General features: G+C 67.8%; 1 protein-coding gene across 1 annotated transcript; it reads left to right on the top strand.

Annotated features, from left to right (window-relative positions):
- Positions 1-1,416: 1,416 nt before the first annotated feature.
- On the top strand, positions 1,417-17,713 carry MTA1 (metastasis associated 1). The gene is made up of 20 exons (XM_021679892.2): positions 1,417-1,433; positions 4,493-4,543; positions 4,693-4,819; positions 4,888-4,951; positions 6,360-6,477; positions 8,885-8,987; positions 9,628-9,727; positions 10,049-10,237; positions 11,205-11,279; positions 11,361-11,419; positions 11,743-11,858; positions 12,093-12,244; positions 12,337-12,526; positions 12,648-12,737; positions 13,741-13,893; positions 14,042-14,077; positions 15,685-15,696; positions 16,624-16,655; positions 16,856-17,007; positions 17,091-17,713. The coding sequence occupies exons 3-20, from the start codon at positions 4,698-4,700 to the stop codon at positions 17,239-17,241; spliced, it is 1,914 nt and encodes a 637-aa protein (XP_021535567.2). The 5' UTR covers positions 1,417-1,433; positions 4,493-4,543; positions 4,693-4,697; the 3' UTR covers positions 17,242-17,713.
- Positions 17,714-20,520: the final 2,807 nt, after the last annotated feature.

Below are 20,520 nucleotides of genomic sequence, written 5' to 3'. Positions count from 1 at the left end.
CCTGTGTGCGAGAGCGCATGTGTGTCCCTGCCCATGCGTGTGTGAGCGTGTGCAAGCGCACGTGCGTGTCCCTGCCCATGCGTGAGCGTGTGCGAGCATGCGTGTCCCTGCCCGTGCGTGAGCGTGTGCAAACGCGCATGCGTGTCCCTGCCCGTGCGTTCGTAAGCGTGTGCGAGCGCGCGTGTGTGTCCCTGCCTGTGTGCGAGAGCGCATGCGTGTCCCTGCCCATGTGTGTGTGAGCGTGTGCAAGCGCACGTGCGTGTCCCTGCCTGTGCGTGTCCCTGCCCATGCGTGTGCAGGCACGTGGGGCCAAGAGCTGCTCCTGTCTCCACTTCATGCGCACGTGTGAACAGTCCCCAGACTTCTTGAAAGCCTGCTGGCCTCGTGGAATTAAGTACCTAAAACTTGAGGTCGCAAAGACGATTTTGTTCGATGTTAGGAGGGCAGTGCCTGAGTCGTACAAAGTCGTGGCAGGTCAGCCTTGTGTTATTATTAAAAGTTTTATAAGCCCCTTTGAGTGGAGGAAAGGTCCATTTTTCCTGTGAGGCTCTCCGCCCAGCAGACTCCCTTGGCGTCTTGTTCTCGTCCTGTGTGTGGAGCTCTTTGAGTCTTTAAAGGCATCCCTGGGCGCTGGGACGGCGACCTCTTCCCCAGGGCTGGTGCGTCCACTGCTTGCTCCAAGCCCCTCGTGGGCTGCTCCTGTTTCCTTTTTTCAAGGCTGATTGAGTTGGGAGAGGGAGCGCGCAAGCAGGAACAAAGGGAGAGAGAATCTAGAGCAGACTCCCCACTGAGCGTGGAGCCCGACGTGGGGCTCAATCCCACGACCCTGAGATCGGGGCCTGAACTGAAATCCAGAGTCGGACGCTCACCCGACTGGCCCCCGGCCGCCCCTGGCTGCTTCTGTTTCTGATACGGATCCAGGCCCCTGGTACCGGGGTCTGCTCGGGGGTGTGCTGGCCTTGATCAGGCTCAGAGGGGTGCCGGAAGGCAGGTGCTCCAGGGGCCAAAGGCACGGCAGGCTTTGGCTGACCTCTGGGCACGGTTGTCCTTCCTGGTGGCGAGATGCCTGCCAGTTTCTGGCCCTGAGCAAGCAAGACCTGGGGGAGGGACACGGGCCAACAGGAGGGAACCCGGGCCGGCGGGCCGGGGGCCACCTGTGTCCCCAGGATGGCACCGGGGGTGGAGGGAAGACAGACCTGGAGGGTAGAGGTGCACCGTGCATCCTCTCCCTGGGTCCGAGGTCCCAGGGAGCCGTGGTCCCACCCAGGTCCCGTCTGGGGCCGGCCCTGTGGGGAGCCGTAAGTCGGCGTGTTCCTCAGACCCTGCCTTGCTGTTGCAGACGGCCAACGGAAACGTGGAGGCCAAGGTGGTGTGCTTCTACCGCAGGAGGGACATCTCCAGCACCCTCATCGCCCTGGCCGACAAGCACGCCAGTGAGTCTTGGCCTTTCCCGGGGCGGGGGGGCGGCCCACCCTGCGGCCCCCACCTGCCCTGCGCCCTCCCCAGGGTTGGCCCCCACCTGCCCTGCTGCGTGCTGGCCATAGGCTGTGGACACCCAGCCCGGTGTCATTGCCCTGGGGCTTCTTCTCCCTTGCAGGATTGATTTTGGGGAGCACTCCCTGGGTGTTGCGGGGGTGGGGGGCCTCTGCTGCTCCTGTTGACCTCACCGAAAGCTACTGCTCTTTGTGGCAGTGCGTTCAGAAACAAAGTTCGTCGTCTGTCTGCAGTTTGAACCTGAGTGTCAGAAGCCCAGACGTGCAGGGACTCCCAGCAGCTTAGTGCGAGCGCCGGGATCCCCCTCCCAGTCGGGCCAGCGTTCCCGCTCTCAGACAGGCGGCCTCAGTCTGGGGACTGGCCTGTACCTGCTTCCACGCCCTGGGGTCCCATGCGGCCCCTCCAGCCAGCAGTGACGGGGGCGGGGGGAGTTCCAGAGTCCCCGTCCTCGGGGTGGGATCTGCCTGAGCCTGGTGGGGGTTCTGGCCTCTGTGGGGGGACGGCTCCCAGCAGGCGTGGAATGTGCCTGCCCCTGGTCCCCCAGGTGCTTGTCTACAGGGCCGTCCAGCCTGGGGACAGGTACTGCTCTCATGATTTCATCAGGTGTGTCTGGGCGGGTGCGGGCCCCACCTGGTCCTCTGGGCCCCAGGTCAAGGCAGGACTCAAGCCTGTGCCGCAGCATGCTGGTGTAAGGGACTGGACGCCCAGGCCATACCGGCCTCCTCCCTGGGTCCTGGAGGGGTTCGAGGCGGTCGGTCCAGGACTGGGTCTCCCGGGGCCTCAGGGATGAGGGGGCGAAGCACTGCGGTGCATTCAAGGGCCCTCGCCAGGATCAGCACAGCTCAACTGGGCCCCAGGACAGGCCCCTGCACCACACGGGGTGGATAGCAGAGCTGGTGCTTGGCTGGCTGGGCCTGGCCTCCCAGGTGATACCGCTGGGGGGTGTCTGTGCTCATGGGGGCCGCGTGGGTCTGGGCCTTGGTGCATCTTGTGTTCTCCTCTGGTTTCCTTGGCCACTGTGCGCTCGTTATGCAGGTGGCTCTGGGTCTAGTCGTAGATGTTGAAGCTGCCCCCCGGGGGGAAGCGTGAGAGGTGGGACACGGGGGTCACTGTTGACTTGGGGTGTTGGTGCTTGAGGATCTCCCCACCCATGTCCACTGCCTGGCCCAGAGTGTCGCGGTCCTCACCACCGGGCCGTCCTGCTGTGGGGCACCGTGGAGGTCAGCTCCAGGAGGGCGCTGGACTAGTGTTATGTGAAGGGAGCTGGTGGGGGGCAGTGTTGCCGGAAGGACCAGGCAGGAGCCGATGGGATGGGCGGTGGCCCCAAGGTCCCCCAGAGTGCTGCAGTGGGGTGCGTGACGGGGTCCATCTCAGGGCAGGACCCTGCCTGTGCTTTCCTGGAGCCCCCGTGCTCTGTGAGGGCTTCTCTGTCTCGTAGTGGTTTTCCCAGAAACCACGTTCCGTCGGCCATCTCGGCCGGTGCAGCCCGGGTGAGACCGGTCTGCCCTTTTGCCCAGGCTCCAGCCCAGCGTCAGGGGCGGGTGTGAGGACGCTCTGGGGCGCCTTCTTCTGGCCAGGGACCCAGGGAGCCCACTGCTCAGGGAGGCCTCTGGCCCAAACAGCCCATCAGCTGACGGGGTTTCTTCTGGGTCTGGGGGCCCGGGAGACAGAAACCCCTGCCCTCCACTGCCAGGTCTCCAGCCCCAGCATAGGCCAGATGCTCCCGGGCCACATGGGTGACGCGCAGCGGTGAAGCCTTCCTGGGATCCTCCAGCCACTCTGCTCAGCCCTGACCCCTTGTGGCCACGGCCCCCTGCCCTGCCCTTGCACACACGCGTGCACACAGAGCTGTCCCGAGAACAGGACCCTCTGGCCCTGGGAGAGTGGCAGGCACAGCTGACAGGCCCTCCCTAGACGCCCCCAGGGCAAGCTGCGGGGGGCTCTGGGGTGTGTGTCAGAGCTAGGTGGGGTGGGAGCACAGAGCCCCCCACTCGGGGCCCAGGACCAGGACACACGATCCCAGAGGCAGGTTTTCTGTGCCGCCCGCAACGTGACTCCCTGGGTTCCTGGAGGTCGAGCACCACACACACTGCAGGGTCCACCGGGCCTGAAGGAAGGCTTGGAGCGCTGGGGTGGGGGGCTCTCTCCCCCCGTCTCCTAGGGGTGCTGACGTGACCCAAGCCCTGCCCACTCCTGGGGCCCCTCCTCACCCCTGCTGATGGCGGCTCTGATGGGTGGGGTCTCGGAGCCACGGTGGGCTTGTGTCAGGCTGGGGAGGGGCCCAGGATGACGGTCTCTGGCCCGTGCCTAGCCCCTACCCGGGCCCGTGTGCCGTCCCAGGACGGGCGTGAGCACCAGGTGGGCTGGCTGGTGGGTGTCTGGACATGGTGGTGTCCCCAGGCTGGGGGTGCAGGGTGCTTGTGGGGTCTGCGGGAGTGGGCAGGGAGGTGCAAGGCCAGCAGTGTGGACACTCGGGCTCCAGCGGCCCACCCGTGTCTGAGCCCTGGGCGCCTGGGAACTCCCTCAGTCACCACAGGGGGGCGGCAGAGGGCCGCGTGCGGGCTGAGGGCCCCGGGATAGAGACCCAGGGTCGCCCAGATGCTGCCCAGGTGCCGCAGCCCCGTGGAGTGGCCGACCTCGGCATGCCCCTGCCCTGGCATGGCCCGCCACGGCCCCCGCACGGCCCCGGGCCTCCACTGTGCCTCCGGGGGCACCGCACCCCCAGCGCCATGGGCTGGGCTGCCCCGCACCCCGACACGCACGCGTCCTGGCTGCTCCCGGTGGGCATCCTTGTCCCAGCCCTGGAGGTGTGGCCGAGGCCCGGGTTGGCGTGCTTGGGGTGGTGAACGCACTGCTGACCTGACCTGGGCCCGCCCCTTGGGCCCCATGTCCACCCCACCCTCCCTGCTTCCTCTCCTTGGCCCGCGGGCGGCCAGGTGGGCGGGCGGGTGGTGCTGTTGCTAACCCGCAGTCCGGGCGCTGTCTGTCTGTTGTCTAGCCCTGTCAGTCTGCTACAAGACCGGACCGGGGGCCGACAACGGCGAGGAAGGTGAGCCGCTCCCGTGGGGGGTCCTCACGCGCCGGCTGGGCGGGCGGCGGCAGCTGACCCGCCCGCCCTGTGGCCGCTGCTCTGTCCATCTGTGCGGTGCAGGGGGGTGGGTAGGCGGGCAGGGCTCACAGGAACCCCCCGCCCGTCAGGAGAGATGGAGGAGGAGATGGAGAACCCCGAGATGGTGGACCTGCCCGAGAAGCTGAAGCACCAGCTGCGGCATCGAGAGCTGTTCCTGTCCCGGCAGTTGGAGTCGCTGCCCGCCACTCACATCAGGTACCCAGCGGCCCGGAGGGTGCCTGGGGGCCGCCCTGCCTCGCTGATGGCGCGCCCTCCTCTTGCAGAGGGAAGTGCAGTGTCACCCTGCTCAACGAGACGGAGTCCCTCAAGTCCTACCTGGAGCGGGAGGTGAGGCCAGCCGCAGAGGCCTGGGGCCGTCCCCCACCCCCCGCCTCCGTCCCTTGGGGCCCAGTCCCTCCCGGCTCGCAGCCACCCTGGGGCTAGGCGCTGGGTGCTTTGCTTGGCTTCCCGGGGTCGCGTCTGCATCCCTGGGGTACCAGCAGGGGCACGGCCTGGAGGGATCGTGACGGACCCGCGCTGGCCGCCGCCTCGAACCCTCACTGTGTTCATCCAGAGCCGTGTTGGCCAGGCAACGGGAAGCGTTTCTACTTCTGCAAAACCAGAAACATCCACGTTGTCAGGGGCTTGGGGCCGTGGAACCAGCCTTCTTGTTCCACAGACGAGTGGGGACCTCATGCATTTGTAGGATGCTACCCACCGAGGCCACCCCCAGGGTGACAGCCAAAAATGTCTGCAAACAATGCATGTGTCCCTGGGGAGCAGCATGGCCCGGGCAGAGGCTGCACTGAGGTGGCGGAGAAACGGCCCGAGGGGGCCAGATGGGGTCTGGAGGGGCGGGGGCACGCTAGCGACGAGAGGGACAGGTGGGGGGCGGGTGGCCCGAGCTGGCACCTGTGTTCGCAGCCACGACCCCCTCCCACCGGGGAGAGCCTGGTGCATTGCAGGGGGACGGTGCGGCCGTGCGCAGGCCTGACTCAGAGTCGGGAGGCCGGGAAGCCGCCAGGAGGGGACAGGCCCACAGTCAGTCCCCAGAGCAGGCAGGGAGACGTTTGGAGGAGGCGCTGGACGCCGGTGGGCGGGAGGGAGCACGGGGGGGTGCTGCCTGCCTTTCCGAGCGTCCCGTGGTGGGGGGCCTCACGGGTTTAACGGCAGCACGCGTGTGTCCCGAGGGCGAGGGCCTGGCTCTTCCTGCCGGTGTCCACTCACCTGCTTAGGAAGCACATCGTTGTCACAAGCGGGAAAACAGGCCGCCGAGCCGTGGCGAAGATGCTGTGAATCGTGTCCGCGCCCGGCCTCCAGGGGGCCGAGGACACGGTCACGGCAGCATCCAGGGGTGAGCGGGAGGCCCAGGCGCCCTAACCCCAAATGTGCGCCGGCCAGGCCTCCGCTCGCGGCCTAGGTCAGCAAGCTTGCCGTTGGGAAACAAGCCAGCCAGCGCGACGCAGTTTCTGAGAAACACGGCTGAACGTCAGGAGACAAGCAGCTGGGTCAGAAGGGCTGGCAGCCCGGGCGTCTGGTCCAGAACATTCTGCGGCCCGCGTGCGCGTGTCCTGGGGCGGCCGCACGTGAGCAGCGCTGTGGCATTTGCGTGGCCAACTGGACGCTCTCTGGGTCGTCAGTCCCGTCAGTCCCACGGTCCTGCGGCGGCCGCGCAGCAGGCTCTCCGTGCCCGGGGCGGTCTCCAGGCGAGGCCTCGGGGCGCCCTGCTGACGTGGTCTCGTGTGCTGTCTTTCAGGATTTCTTCTTCTATTCTTTAGTCTACGACCCCCAGCAGAAGACCCTGCTGGCCGATAAGGGAGAGATCCGCGTGGGAAACCGGTACCAGGCGGACATCACTGACCTGCTAAAGGAAGGTAGGGCGCAGGGCGGTGGCCGGCGAGCAGGGCCAGCGGGGTGAGGTTCCTTCGGGCGGCTCTTTTAAGCTTTGTCTCTGAAAAAACTTCCTTGAATGAATCTTCTGGTCTTGCCGACTTCTGCCGGTGGGCGGTGCCGTCCGCGACCCAGCACAGCCCCCGGTGAGCGGAGGGTCCGCGCCTCCTGCGTCGGCGGGAGGTAGAGGTGGGGCTGTGCGTGGCTGGTGGGCGGGACGCGGCTGTCAGCGGCTGGGTCCCTGAGAAGCTCTCGAGATGGTGCGGGGGTGCCGGGCTTGGAGCGTCGCGGCCGGGTGTTGCCCGTGGCCGTCTGTCTGCTGGGGAGCTGCCCCGCCGGGCTCCCGGCCCCAGCCCGTCCCCCATTGCCCCCCCGCCCCTGCTTCTCTCTCTGCTGAACGGTCATCAGCCGTGACGTAGGACCCGCGGCTAACCACGCGGCCAGTCGGCCGTGATGATCTTTTTGGGGTTCTCATCACTTGAGCTGCTCCCACGGAGCCGGCCCAGCCCCCATCCGCGTTCTCTGCTGCTCTCAGCACCCCCAGTGTCGCACCCCTGCTCCAGGCCCAGCCAGGGTCTCTGGGCCCCGCGGCCGGGCCCCTGCGCTGTCGGGCCGGCCACACGAGGTCCTGGGGCTCCTTTCCGACGTCTGCCGACCTCTGCTTTTCTCTGCGGACACGTTCTGAGTGTGGACGGTCCCTTCCCGTGGCCTCCCGTCTCCTCCACGCACGTGATGTCCCATTTCTCTGAGGCTGCTCTAGTTTTTGAAAGCGTCTGGTGTCAGCTTACGCGTGTTACTTCCTTTTAAGCACGTGTGCCGCCCCACGTACGTACCCACGTGACCCCACGTGTACACTTGCGTGCTCGCACACCAGCTTTTTCTCCTTGGTGGTTGGTTTTTTTGTCGGGCGGGGGGGTCCTGCCAATTGGAGGTCGGCGGGGGAAGGAAGGAGCCAGGAAGCACACAGGTTCCCCCTGTCCTTCCCTGTCTGGCTGAGGGTGACGGATTTGGTGACAGCAGAGTGGCTTGAACGTCAGAGGCCCTCGGTGTTCTGGGCAGGGACCTGGGTGCTGGGCCGTGAGGGCCGCCTCGGCGGTGCGGGGCCCAGGCCTGGGGCGAGTGAGCTCCTGGGTGCTGCAGCGAGGGGGTCTCCACACCCCCTGGAGCCCAGGACCCTCCCAGGGAATGAAATTGCTAAGAGGCTTAGCTTGGGGTGGCCCCCGGACTCTCGAGGCCAGGAGGCGTTGGACCCCAGGTGGCGGGTCTCAGCGCACAGTCCCCCGGGAAGGACAGCACCTACGACACCAGGAACACCCCACTCATACTCAACCTGCACCTCGCGCGGCCCCCGAAACCCCAGCCTCCGTCTGGGCCAGCCGGGAGGGACGTCTGGATCCTCGGCCCCGGGTCCGTCACGCACCCCTGCGGAGGGGGGCTTTCGCGCCGTGACCCCAGATGGGCCCGCAAGGCCTGACCTTCCCTGAGGCGAGGGAGTGCGTGTTTCCTCAGCCACTCGGAGCCCGGCTCGAGTCCCCTGCTCACGCAGGCTCCGCGGTGGGCTGGCTGGGCGCTGACGCGGGTGGGACACGGCCGCGAGGGTCCCTGTCCTTGGTCTGGAGTTCGCTGCCCCCGCCAGCAAGGGGCGCTGAGTGGGTCGCTGGCATGTGCACAGCCTGCGAGCCTGAGCTGGTTGTGGCTGCGGCCCAGGGAGCTGCCCGGGGACGGTTGTGGGGTGTCCTGCTCGCGTGGGGCTGGCCGCGCGGGGGCGCGCACTCTCCCCAGCGTCCTCTGCACCGTCTGTGCTATTTTCTGCCAGTGAGCTTCCGTTCTCAGACGCCGTCGTGCCTGCCGGATGGTGGGGCTCTGCCCCGACCGCATCTGCAGGGTGAAGGGGCGGGGGGCCCTCCCGGAAAGGGGTACACGGAAACACGGCCTGTCTGGCACTGTGAGGGGCCCTTGGGTGGCTGACGCCTGCGCCAGACGCGGCCACGTCGGCGTCCCGTGTCCCGGTCGCTGGGTGCGCTGTCTCCGGATCGGGAGCTTGATCAGCAAAGCCAAAGCGAGCCTCCTCTGCCCCTGTCGTCACGACTGCCGCTTCGGCCTGCAGCATGCGCTGCGCGGGGCTCACCCGGCCCCACCCTGTCGTCAGGCGGGCTGGCGGGGCAGCCACGGGGCGCTGTGTTTGCCGAGGAGAAAATGCGCTGCGTGCCGAGCAGGCCTGGAAGTGTGTGTGCACACCGACGGCAGCCTCACCCCCCAGGCTTGCCAAGCAGGCGGATGGGCCCGTCCCCCAGGGCCCCGGCAGCAGGCAGAGCCTCGGCTCTCCAAGGCCTTGCTGCAAGCCGCGGGGGTCTTCGGGTCTTGTTGGCGTCACTGTTCTGTTGCTTGCAGGTGAGGAGGACGGCCGAGACCAGTCCAGATTGGAGACCAAGGTGTGGGAGGCACACAACCCGCTCATAGACAAGCAGATCGACCAGTTCCTGGTGGTGGCCCGGTGAGTTCTGGGCACCAGGGTACTGCCCGGACCCCAGGCCTGGGCGCTAAACGGCTGCCCTGCCCTGCCCATCCCTGGACATGGACACTGCTCGTGGGGGCCTGGGGGTGGCTCCAGCTTTGAGAGGTGGGGCCTGTGCGCCTCCCTGCGTCCCTCCGGGGCCGCGGCCTGCAGAGATGAGCAGCCGGGCACAGATGGGGCTGCTCCCGGGACCCCGGGACAGGGCAGAGATGCGTGTCCATCTCCGGATGAGCTGTGGGCTGTTGCAGACTCGGGGGGGCGGGGCGTAGCTGAGGAGGAAGGACCTGGGGCCTTAGGGCCATGAGGGAGGCAGGGCTCCAAGGAGGACGCCACCCCCACCCCCTCCCCCCGTGGAGCCCTGGGGCAGGGCCAGCGGGAGGGGAGTCCCTGTGAGGGTGCAGGGGGCTTCCCTGCCTCTCAGCTGGACCCTGAGCCTTCACTATGGAGGGGGCGCCCTGCCAGGAGCTCGGGAAGCTGAGCCGCGGGCGGTGGCTGCCACGCTCTGTCCCTGGGGGGTCCCAGCCCGCCGTGTCCTGTGGTCTTGGTGGGCTGTGGGCTGGGCTGGGGCCCCTCTGTGCGTTGGGGCCTCCAGTGGTCAGAGTGTCCCCGCCGCCCCCAGCTCCGTGGGCACCTTTGCGCGAGCCCTGGACTGTAGCAGCTCCGTCCGGCAGCCCAGCCTGCACATGAGCGCCGCAGCCGCCTCCCGGGACATCACCTTGGTGAGTGGGCCACATGCTGGGCCATCGGCACAGGACCCTCACCTGCCCGGGGCCTGCCCCGTCCAGGGCACATGTGCCCCTCGGGTCGCCGCATGAGCCAGGGCAGGCAGGGACGGGATGGCGGCGAGGAAGCAGGTCGACGTCTGTTTGCTGGCTGCACGGGGCTGGGACGCGTCCGCCCCCTGCCCTCCGGGAGAGCCCAGCAGGCTCGTCCCGGCAGCAAGCCCACCTGCACCCCCGCGAGCCCCCAGCTGCCTCCCGGACTGCCCCGGGTGCTCTCGGGCGGGTGGGCCTGGGTGACCCCCGTGTGTCCCGCCGCAGTTCCACGCCATGGACACGCTGCACAAGAGCGTGTACGACGTCGCCAAGGCCATCTCGGCACTGGTGCCTCAGGGCGGGCCCGTGCTCTGCAGGGACGAGATGGAGGAGTGGTCGGCCTCCGAGGCCAGCCTTTTCGAGGAGGCCCTGGAGAAGTACGGGAAGGACTTCACAGACATCCAGCAGGACTTCGTGAGTGCCACAGGGCGGGCGCCAGACCCCTCCCCAGGGCCGCCGTGCGTGGCGCCCCCGCGTCTGCTTGCGGCTCCCGGCAGGCCCCGGGCTGAGAGCTGCTCCTGTGGCCGGGGTCCTCCTGGCTTGTTGCGGTTGATTGGTTCTGTTTAAGCCACCGAGTCTCTCCTTACACGTCCTCGTTTTGTGTGCCCCGTGAGCCCTTGGGATTTGCAGCTCAGGCAGGGCCCTCGCGCACCCCTCCCGCCCTTGTGCTCAGCCACACAAGCGCTCAGCTGAGGGGAGCGCCGCCGCCTCCACAGCGAACCCCGCGGGGAGCGCGTCTGTCAGGTGGCAGGGCCGCCAGGAGCCCCCGGCGGGCCGGGACACGGCGGGCGGGCCAGCGTCTGATAAGGAGCGTCACAGGTCACAGGTCACAGGCGGGATCCTGAGAAGTCTCCAGAAGGCAGAAGGGACCCGCCAAAGGTAGAGAGGACCGCGGAGGGCAGAGCAGGGAGCCCCTGTCCTCGCTCGCCCCGAGTCTGAGGTGGGAGTCACTTGCTGACGTCCCAGACACAGTGAGCCAGACCTTCCCAAAAAAGAGCGACGGCCGGAAGATGGGGCCGCAGAAACGCTTGGCCAGACACACACGGAGGCCGCGGGGCGGGGACCCCACTGTGAGCATGCGGCCGCCCCGGCAGCAGGCCGAGTGGACCGAGGATAGACGGGGTCTGAATCCTGGACGCGATGAGGCAGGCTTGGGGCTTCCGTCCACACCACAGACGCCTCCTCCGTGTTCAGAGGACACTGGTTCCGTAGGCGGAGCAGGAAGGGCTGGGGGGCCGGGAGAGCGGCGTGACGGGGACCTTGCCGACCTCAGGCAGGGCTCCGCTGGGCGGGGCCGGAGGGGGTGTTGGACGCCGCTGCCGCAGGGGAGGGCTCCTTGCTCGGGGAGGCCCCCCACGACGCGCGGCCCCCTCTCGTGCAGCTGCCCTGGAAGTCCCTCACCAGCATCATTGAGTACTACTACATGTGGAAGACCACCGACAGATACGTGCAGCAGGTGAGTGCCCAGCTGCGCCCCTGCGCCCGGCGGGCAGCCCTTCCCCCGCCCGGGCCCTTGACCTCTGTTTCCCGTTTCCAGAAACGCTTGAAAGCAGCCGAAGCGGAGAGCAAGTTAAAGCAAGTGTATATCCCCAACTAGTAAGTGCGGCCCCGGCGTGCGCCCCCGGCGTGCGCTCGCCGCCCCGGGGACCGCGGGCTGGGCGGGTGGGGAGCGGCCCCCGGCTAGTTACAGGTGTCAGGACTCAAGCCCACGCGAGCCGGGCACAGCCCTGCCAGCCAGAGCTGGGGCGTAGACCGGGCTCGAAGTTCGCCGCAGCGGCGTCCAGGACTGCAGGGGAGGCCGGCCCCCCCCGGCCTGCATGGGTGGCGGCTGCTGGTGCCCAGCAGCCTCACTTCCCTGGGAGCTGCACGCCAGCGGCGTGGCCCTCCCGTGACGCCCTCCCTCTCTCCCTTGCCCTAAGTAACAAGCCAAATCCGAACCAGATCAGCGTCAATAACGTCAAGGCAGGCGTGGTGAATGGCGCGGGGGCGCCAGGCCAGAGCCCTGGGGCCGGCCGAGCCTGCGAGAGCTGTTACAGTAAGTGCCCGCCGCCCGGCATCGGGGCCCCCCGCAGCACTGGGCGCCCTGCACCATCCCGGGGTCCTGGCGGGCGGGGGCCGCTCCCTCCCTGGGAAGCCCTCCTGGCGGGTCTGCGGGTGCCTGGGTCCGCGGGGGGCGGCTCAGCGGGCGGGCGGGCGACGCTGTGTAATGCTCTTTGCCGTCACTGGTTCTGCTTAAGGACCCGTCTATTTCCAACTTTGTTGTCCGTAGCCGCCCAGTCTTACCAGTGGTATTCTTGGGGTCCCCCTAACATGCAGTGTCGCCTCTGCGCATCTTGCTGGACATATTGGAAGAAATATGGTGGCTTGAAAATGCCAACCCGGTTAGATGGAGAGAGGCCAGGACCAAACCGCAGTAACATGGTAAGTGGGCACCCCTCCCCGCCCCCACGCGTGGCCGGGTGCCCGGCCCACGGTCATGGCGCTGTGTTGGGGCGGCGCGCCCCCTTCCGCAGAGCCCCCACGGCATCCCAGCCCGGAGCAGCGGGAGCCCCAAGTTCGCCATGAAGACGAGACAGGCCTTCTACCTGCACACCACCAAGCTCACGCGCATCGCCCGGCGCCTCTGCCGAGAGATCCTCCGCCCGTGGCACGCCGCCCGCCACCCCTACATGCCTATCAACAGCGCGGCCATCAAGGCCGAGTGTGAGTGTCGTCCCCGCCGGCCCGGGCTCGGTCGCTGCGGGAGGGGCTCGCCGGCGGCGGGGGGGCGGGGGGCACCGGGAGTCCTGGCCCCGGGCTCCCCTCACGTGTGCGGCCCCCACAGGCACGGCCCGGCTGCCCGAAGCCTCCCAGAGCCCACTGGTGCTGAAGCAGGCCGTGCGGAAGCCCCTGGAAGCCGTGCTCCGGTATCTCGGTGAGCCCGCCCCAGCCCAGCACCGTGGGGCCGATGTATGCGCAGGCGCCCGCGAGGGAGGGAGCCACCCCCAGGCTGCCGCTGCCCAGGCCCCAGGCCTGCCTCTGTGGTACCTTGCTCCGCGCCAGGCTGGAGGGGCCGTTGGGGCCTGAGCTGCCGTGGTCCCTGTCCCCCCACCCCCCATCCTGCTGCAGCCCATGGGGGGCGGGGGGCCCAGGATTTGGGTTGGATGCACCCAGGACGGGCATCCACTGCAAGGCACCTGCAGGACGGTTCTGCACCCCCAGCCCCAAAGGAAGGTCTGTTGCTGTGTGAGCGGCCATACGCCTGGTCAGCAGCTCACGGGGCTGGGGCTGAAGGGGGCCCTCAGCCAGCACCCCTTGGCTCAGCCAGCCATCGGCAGCTAGAGCAGGGGGGAGCAGGGCTGGCCACTTGGCTGGGCTCAGGGCAGGATCCTGAGCCAGTCCCTCCCAGCATGGAGGTGGCTGACCTTCTGTGAAGGACATTCCAGAACCATGAGCTAAGTGCGTTCCGTGTGGACGCAAGTGGATTTGGCGTCATCGGATGTCTAGGGTCTGGATCGTGGGGCTGGGCCTTGCCCCATCCAGAGAGCCACCAGGGGCTGGGGAGCCTTGGCAGGTCCAGGCCTGAGCCTGCCGTGGCCCAGCCCTTCGTGGGCCGTGTCCTTGGCTGGGCCGGCCTGGCTGTTAATTCATTGTCTGGCCGGCAGCCAGCCCCCTGCCGTCAACTCTGGTGGCCCGGACCTGGACACCTCTGATGGGCCTGCTTGTTTATGGGGCTGTGTCTGGCAGGCGCCCAGCTGCCTGTGGGGCCCGGCCCTGCGTGGCTCTTCCCTGCTCCCAGGACACCCTGAGGTGCAGGACTGGTGGTGTGTTCTGCCCCAGTGGGACCCGTGGTTGTCCTCCGTCACAGTGGGGCCTGGGGGACGGCTGTTGCCATTTGCTTCCCACAAAGCGTGCCCCCCCCGTGCTGCTCCCAACAGAGACCCATCCCCGTCCCCCCAAGCCCGACCCCGTGAAGAGCGTGTCCGGCGTGCTCGGTGGCCTGACCCCTGCCAAGTCGGCCCCGGTCATCAACAACGGCTCCCCCACCATCCTGGGCAAGAGGAGCTATGAGCAGCACAACGGGGTGGACGGTGAGTCTCTGCTGGGGCGGCCAGGTGGGGCCTCCACGCTCGGCCGGTGCGGCCTGCTGGCCCCGGGGTGCCCAGCCCCGCCCCTGCCTCGCCCACGCCTGCTGACCGTGTTCTCTCTCCTCTCTCTCCCGCCGCCGGGCGCTGGCAGGCAACATGAAGAAGCGCCTCTTGATGCCCAGTAGGGGTAAGGCCTGGGGCGGCCGCTGGTGAGGGCGCCGTGCGAGCCCCTGTGCGTGCTGTGCTCTTGCGTGCATGGTGCACGGCGGGCGGCTCAGGGCACGCCCATGGGGCAGTCCACGCGGGCCGGGCCGCACCCCGCTCCCCACGCGCCCCCCATTCCCGTGTCACCGGGCAGAGGGCCAAGTGCTGCCTCACAGGCCCCCAAATGCTGTGTCCCCCCCCCCCGGGGCCTCCGGCTCACGGCCCGTCCCCTCCTCCCCGGCCCAGTGCCCGGTCAGTGGACTGTCCTCGCTCGGGTAGCCCTGGCGCCCCCGCCTGCCTGTACTCTCCGTCACCATGCTGTGACCGCCCGCATGCCATCAGCCTCCGCTCCCGGGGCCGCCGTGCTGTGCCTACGGCCCTCCTGTGCGCCCTGCCCGGTGGGGGGGGGCTTCGGGATCCTGGCCCCCCGGGGGGGGGGGGGCAGATAGGACCGAGCGGTGGGCGTGGTCAGCACAGCCCGGGGAGGCATTCAAGGCCCAGGTGAATGTCCAGGCCTTGGGCCTGCAGGGTTGGGGTCCCAGGGGAAGGGACTGAGGCTGGCCGAGGGGGCACGGGAAGCGGGTGGGACCCTGCCACCGTCAAGTGCCCAGGCTGTCAGCGCGTCCAGAGCGGGACTCTTGATTGTCCAGGCCCGTCCACAGATGGCCCCCCGCCGTGGATGCGAGGGGCATCCGTGGGCTGTGAGGCTGCTCCAGAATGAGGTGCTGAGGGAGGGGTGGCCGTGGTGGCAGTGAGGGGCCTATGGGTCCCAGAAGCTCGGGCTCCCCAGGGTCAGCCTGCGGCAGGATCCACGCAGAAGGGAGGCGGAGGGGAAGCAGGCCGGAGGGAAGGAAGGGGGAAACGCACTCAGAGCCCCTGGTGATGGGAGGCTCGGGGTCATGTGTGGGCACTCCGACGCCATGGGCCAGGGAGCATGGGTGTGCCCAGAGTCCCCTGCCCCCAAGGCGGTGGGCCAGGCCCAGGGACCTGCGAGATGGCAGCGGGCAGCGGCCATCCAGCCTGGCCCTGCCCCTGGACGCTGCCCCGGGCCCCGCCCACCCTTCTGGTGGCCGCCCCCACAGCCCTCCGGCCGGGGCCTGCCACCGGGCCCTGTGTCAGCACCAGGGCCTGGCCTGCTCGCCTGCCCTCTGCTGCAGACGCCCCGGGAACCACCGGGTCACGTCCCACGGAAGTGGAAGCCGGTGGTAGTCAGCGGCTGTCTCTGGGCTTGGGCCTTGTTTTGTAAAAAGTCAGTAGCCAGTGCGGTAGATGAAGTTAATTTACTTGTGTTCTTCGGTTCACCAAATCGGTATGCTTCTGTGTCTACTTGAGCCCAGCATGCGGGCCCCAAGGGCGTCGTTGGTGGGCGCACCCCCAGGAGCACTGCAGAGGCCACACCTGGCCCCCTGAGACAGCACAGGGCCGCCTGGGGCAGTGCCAGACTGCGGGGCACCCTGGGGGCCTTAACCCACTAACCCAGCCCAGCCAGGCACGTCCGCTCCGCACCCACCTTCCTCGGCCCATGGCCGTGCACGTGCTAACCAACACTAACCGTGTGTTTTCTCTCCTCTGCACCCGTCGCTCTGATAGGCACTTACCTGGGTAAGTAGCACTGGGCCCGGGAGCTGCAGGCCAGGTGCGGCAGCCCCTCCCTTCGCCCTGCCCAGGGGCCCCCCCCAGCCAGCAGGTGGTTTCCGGGGGCGCTGGATAGCTGCTCAAGAGACAGCCCTCGGCCAAGAAGCGTATTTGGGAAGAGCTAGTTCTGGAAAGCCTCTGGCAGGACAGGCTTGCACGCTCACACACGGGCGTTTTCCTGTGCGCGTGTGCGCGCTCCCCCACGTGTGTGCGCTCTGCTGCGGGCGGGGCCGGGGAGGCGGTGACGGCCCTGGGGTCACCTGGCTGGGTTCTGGGGGCATGTGGACCACGACCTGGGACGGTGCCTTCTCGGTCGGAGGCTCTGGCAGAGGCCTGCGGCTGCAGACCCCCAGCCCGTAGTAGGGTGGCAGCGTCTGCCCTGGCCACTTCTAGAAGCTTCCATCCACTCCTCCAGGGCTGCTAGCCCGGGGGTCAGTGAGGGGTGCTTGGAGCCCCTTGGGAAGAAGCCCAGTGCGGCCTGGCCTCCCGGGGTCTGTGCAGTGCTGCCTGAGGAGGGGCCGCCTTGCAGAGGGGGTTCTGGTAGCACGGTGTTTACCGCAGGGCTCGGCGTTGCTCGGCTACCATGTAAAACAGGCTCCATCTGTGTCAGCCCAGTCGGGCGGGTGGCCCGCGTGCCAGGGAGCGGGCTGTCGGACCCGAGGCTCCTGGCCTTCTGCGTCGAGCCCAAGATGGTGCCTCTCCTACTGGCCAGGGCAGAGGTGGTCCTCAGAGCCCCAGCAGCTGTGGGATCACCTGGGGGCTGCTTGGGCTGGGCCGGGGCCGGGGAAGGCTGAGGCACCTGTGTCCTCCAGGCGCCCCCTGGGTACGGGCTGTGGCTCCAGGTCTCCTGCCCTTTGGCTGCCGGGCCTCACGTTCCGTTCTTCCTCTTGTCAGGTTTGGCGAACCACGGACAGACCAGGCACATGGTAAGAGGGCGAGCTGTGACGAGGCGGGGCCTAGCAGGACCCCTACCCCTGCACGTGTGTGCACACGACGTTTGCTTGCACACAGCTCCCTTGGCAGTCTGGGAGGCGGCCCAGATGGCCAGGCCCGCGTGCCTCCTGCTGGGTGTCGGGGGCAGCGTGCAGTCCCCGTGGTGTCCCCCTCACACCTCCCCCTGCCGCAGGGACCAAGCCGAAACCTCCTGCTCAACGGGAAGTCCTACCCCACCAAAGTGCGCCTGATCCGGGGGGGCTCCCTGCCCCCTGTCAAGCGGCGGAGGATGAACTGGATCGACGCCCCCGATGATGTGTTTTACATGGCCACCGAGGAAACCAGGTGGGGGCCTCCCCGAGGCCGCGGGTGAGCAGGGGGGCAGCCGCCGCACCCTTGTCACTTGGGGGGCGTCGCTCTGTCCACAGGAAGATCCGCAAGCTGCTATCGTCCTCGGAGACCAAGCGCGCCGCCCGCAGGCCCTACAAGCCCATTGCCCTGCGCCAGAGCCAGGCCCTGCCGCTGCGGCCGCCCCCGCCAGCCCCCGTCAACGACGAGCCCATCGTCATCGAGGACTAGGCGCCCCGCCGCCCCGCGAGGCCACCGCAACCACAGCCCGCCCCCCCCGCCCGCCCGCCCGCCGCCCGGTTTTGGTAGTGCCCCCCCTCGCCCCCACTGCAGAGAAACCGCTCCTTTGGGACACCTCGGGAACAGTACCGTTTAGCTGCTTCCCAGAATGCCGAGGACTCGTTTTTAGCTTTGTGTTTACTTTTTGGCCGGAGCGGAGCTGAGGAGCTGCCCTGCGCGCCTGCATCGCGCTGCGGGCCTCGCGGGCCGGCCGGAGGTTTTGTTGTGTTCTGTTGAAGGTGCCATTTTAAATTTTATTTTTATTACTTTTTTTGTAGATGAACTTAAGCTCTGTAACTTACATCTGGAATGTTAGGATCGGCAGGGCCAGCGGCTGGCCGAGCTGCCTGGTGGGGTTGGCCCCTGGTCTTTTCAAGTAATTTTCATATTAAAAAAAACAAAGAAAAAAAAACTCATAAAAAGAAAAAACCAACTAGCCCTTCCCGTGTCTTCTGTCCCCCGTCCCTCCCCTTGCCTGGGGCTTCAGGCCAACCCTGGGCCCGCCCGTGCACCAGGCAGCGGCAAAGCCCCCGTGAGCACCGGGGGACCCTCGGCTCTCCTGGCCTCCAGGCTGGGCTGGGGTTTCTGTCGTCCCTCTGCCTCTGACCCACACACCTGCCTCGGGCAGGGCCCGGCCCCAGGACGCCCTCTCGCCCACGGAGGTCGGGAGAGGGCCGGCCAGAGCTCAGGGCCCTCCCACAGTAGAGCTGAGACCTCCTGTGTCTGGCTGAGACGGGGGCGGGGGGGGGGGGGAGTGTGGCCCAGACGTGGCCTGGGACCCAGACTGGCAGGTGCGTGGATCCTCTGGCTCAGCATGGCTTCCCTCCCACCGAGGCAGCCAACACAGCTGGGTCAGGCCAGCCCACCACCCTGCTCCTGGCAGAGCCCTGCCCCAGCTGTCCGAGGATTTCTGCCCAGAGCCGTAGGGCCAACCCCCAGCAGGTGTGGAGTTTCCAGAGTGAGGATTTGCTCAGATTTCAGCAAGTACGTCGTTCTCAGAAATTCTACCTCTGGCCATCCCTCTGCACCCACCCTTACAGGCCGGAGCTATCTGGCCACTGGAGAGAGGGGTCTGGGGGGGACACCTCTCAGTCTGTGCCACCCCAGCCCACCTGCAGAAGGGTGAGCCGGGCCCTCCTGGGGTGGGGCTCCCTCCTCCTGCCTCCCTGAGCTCTGCCTCCTGCCCCCCAGTCCTGCCGTGATGTGTTCACATCTCAGCCAGGGAATTAAAATAGAAACCACTTCTGCTTCCTCGCTGGAGACAGATAAGGGAGTCCTGGCCTCCCAGCCCCAGCCCGTGACGGGGCCCCGTAAGGTGACAGGCCAAGGTGTTGAAGAAGCGGCCCCTCCCAGCCGGTTGTAATCTGCTGGAGTCCTCTTGCCCCCTACCCTGCCCCGAGACTGAGTTGCGGTGTCTCAGCAAGGAGCTTTTGCCTAGGAGCCTCTTCCCAACCTTGGGGTCTGAGGACGGGGCAGGGATCTCTTCCCTCCTCAGACACATGGGATTTCAGGTGCAAGAGTCATCCCCAGGGGGGGCCTGCCTGCAGACCCACAGGGGCTGCACCTCCAAACCCCCCGCCCCCCGCCCTGCCCGGGGGTCCCTGCCACAGAGCCAAGACGGTCCTAGGTGCTATTTACCCACGTTGCCAGGACGCCACGCCACTGCGGCCCCAGGGGACAGACCTGCCGCCACACCTGGCTGGCTAGTTGGCCCCGCCATCGATGGGCTTCTCTGGAACCCTGCTGTCCCCATCCATCCTGCTCACTGGGAGCCTGTCCTGCCCTGTCCCTGCCCCCGCCTGTAGCCCCCTGTGGTTTCAGAGGTGGACACTGCTACTCAGTGTCCATTGATCCAGAAGAGCCCTGTCACATCCGGGATCTGTCCCCCCACTCTGCCCAGGGGTGCCTGGCCCATGCCAACGCCTTTCCCTTGCTGTGCCCCATCACTGTCCCCGCAGGGCTGGGCCCCAGGCTCTTCCCACACATAACCTCCTTACAGAAGATACCTGATGCCCAGCCTTAGCAAGGAGTGGGCTGCAAATGCCCGACGTGTGGGGGAGCCCCATGGCTGGCCACCCTGCCCAGGAAGAGAGGACTGCTGAGGCCTCCCCACCCCCCTCTCCTGCCTTGCCTGGCAAGGGGCCAGAGTCAGGCTGCGGGCAGGAAGGGGGGCTGGTCAGGCTGGTCAGATCAGGCTGGGGGGGGCGGGGGCCACATGTTTCTGGGCTGTTGTCCTCGCAGGAACAGCAGCGGCTATGGGGTGGGAGTGGGGGGGGGGGGGGGGCCCCAGGGAGCTGGGCGAAGGCGGGGCTGCGGTGAAAGTCTGGGTTCTGGAGAGCGGTGGGACCGAGAGACTCTCACTACAGTGTGCAAATACACCTGACCCCAGGAGCCTGGCTGGTACATGGGGCAGGGGGAAGGGGTGCTCTGAGGGAGTTGCCCAGACTGGGTGGGGTCTTTTGGGCTTAGGGTTTCTGTCCACTTGCTGGGCTTGAGGCTCAGCTGGGCTGGAGGCCAAGGGAAGAGCTTATTGGGAGGCAGAGCCTCAGGGAGGAGAGGAAGGGGTCCTCCTGGATCCCCCACCCCAGGGGTGGTAGGACCAGGTTCTTCAGGCCCCGGGACGGAGGCAGGGAGGGGTGGGAGGGGTCAGGAACGCCCCTGTTGGGAGGAGGACTGTGGAGCCCGGGAAGGGGGACCCTGAGTGCTGGCAGATGCCTAGCACTGCTGCTTTGGGGCCTGGAGGCTGGAGGTCAGAGGCCCTGGGCCCCGAGCTAGTGGGTCCAGCGGAGGGGTGCCCGCGGCGGGAGTCGGGATACGTGGGGAGGGGGGGAGCAGGCAGATGGCAGTACCAGCCCACTGGAGCACAGCGCCTGCACAGCGAGCACGCCCGGGCTCTTCCCCCTTCTCTTCTCCCTTGCCTACCGCCCCTGGGTGGAGAGCTTGGGGACAGTGCCTTCCGCGCCTGCGGCACGCCCAGGTCCCCCTCACGGCCTGGCGCCCCCCCCCTCCCGCTTCCAGCAGTTTCTCTCCCGCTGTTTTTGGAAGTGATGGGCGCCCTTCCCTCCACCCACTTAGCCGTCAGCACCATCGACGGTGTCGCGGGGGCGGGCGGCGGGGCAGGACCGGGACCGGGCCCGGTGGCCGCACCCGCCAGGAATCCGGCTCCGATCCCACCGCGCGGCCGTTGCCATAGAAACCGAGCAACAAAGGGACGCGGAGCGGGGGGGGGGG

The sequence above is a fragment of the Neomonachus schauinslandi genome, chromosome 9 (assembly GCF_002201575.2).
Source record: "Neomonachus schauinslandi chromosome 9, ASM220157v2, whole genome shotgun sequence".
Taxonomy (NCBI): domain Eukaryota; kingdom Metazoa; phylum Chordata; class Mammalia; order Carnivora; family Phocidae; genus Neomonachus; species Neomonachus schauinslandi.
This window is presented reverse-complemented; position numbering and strand designations above follow the sequence as displayed.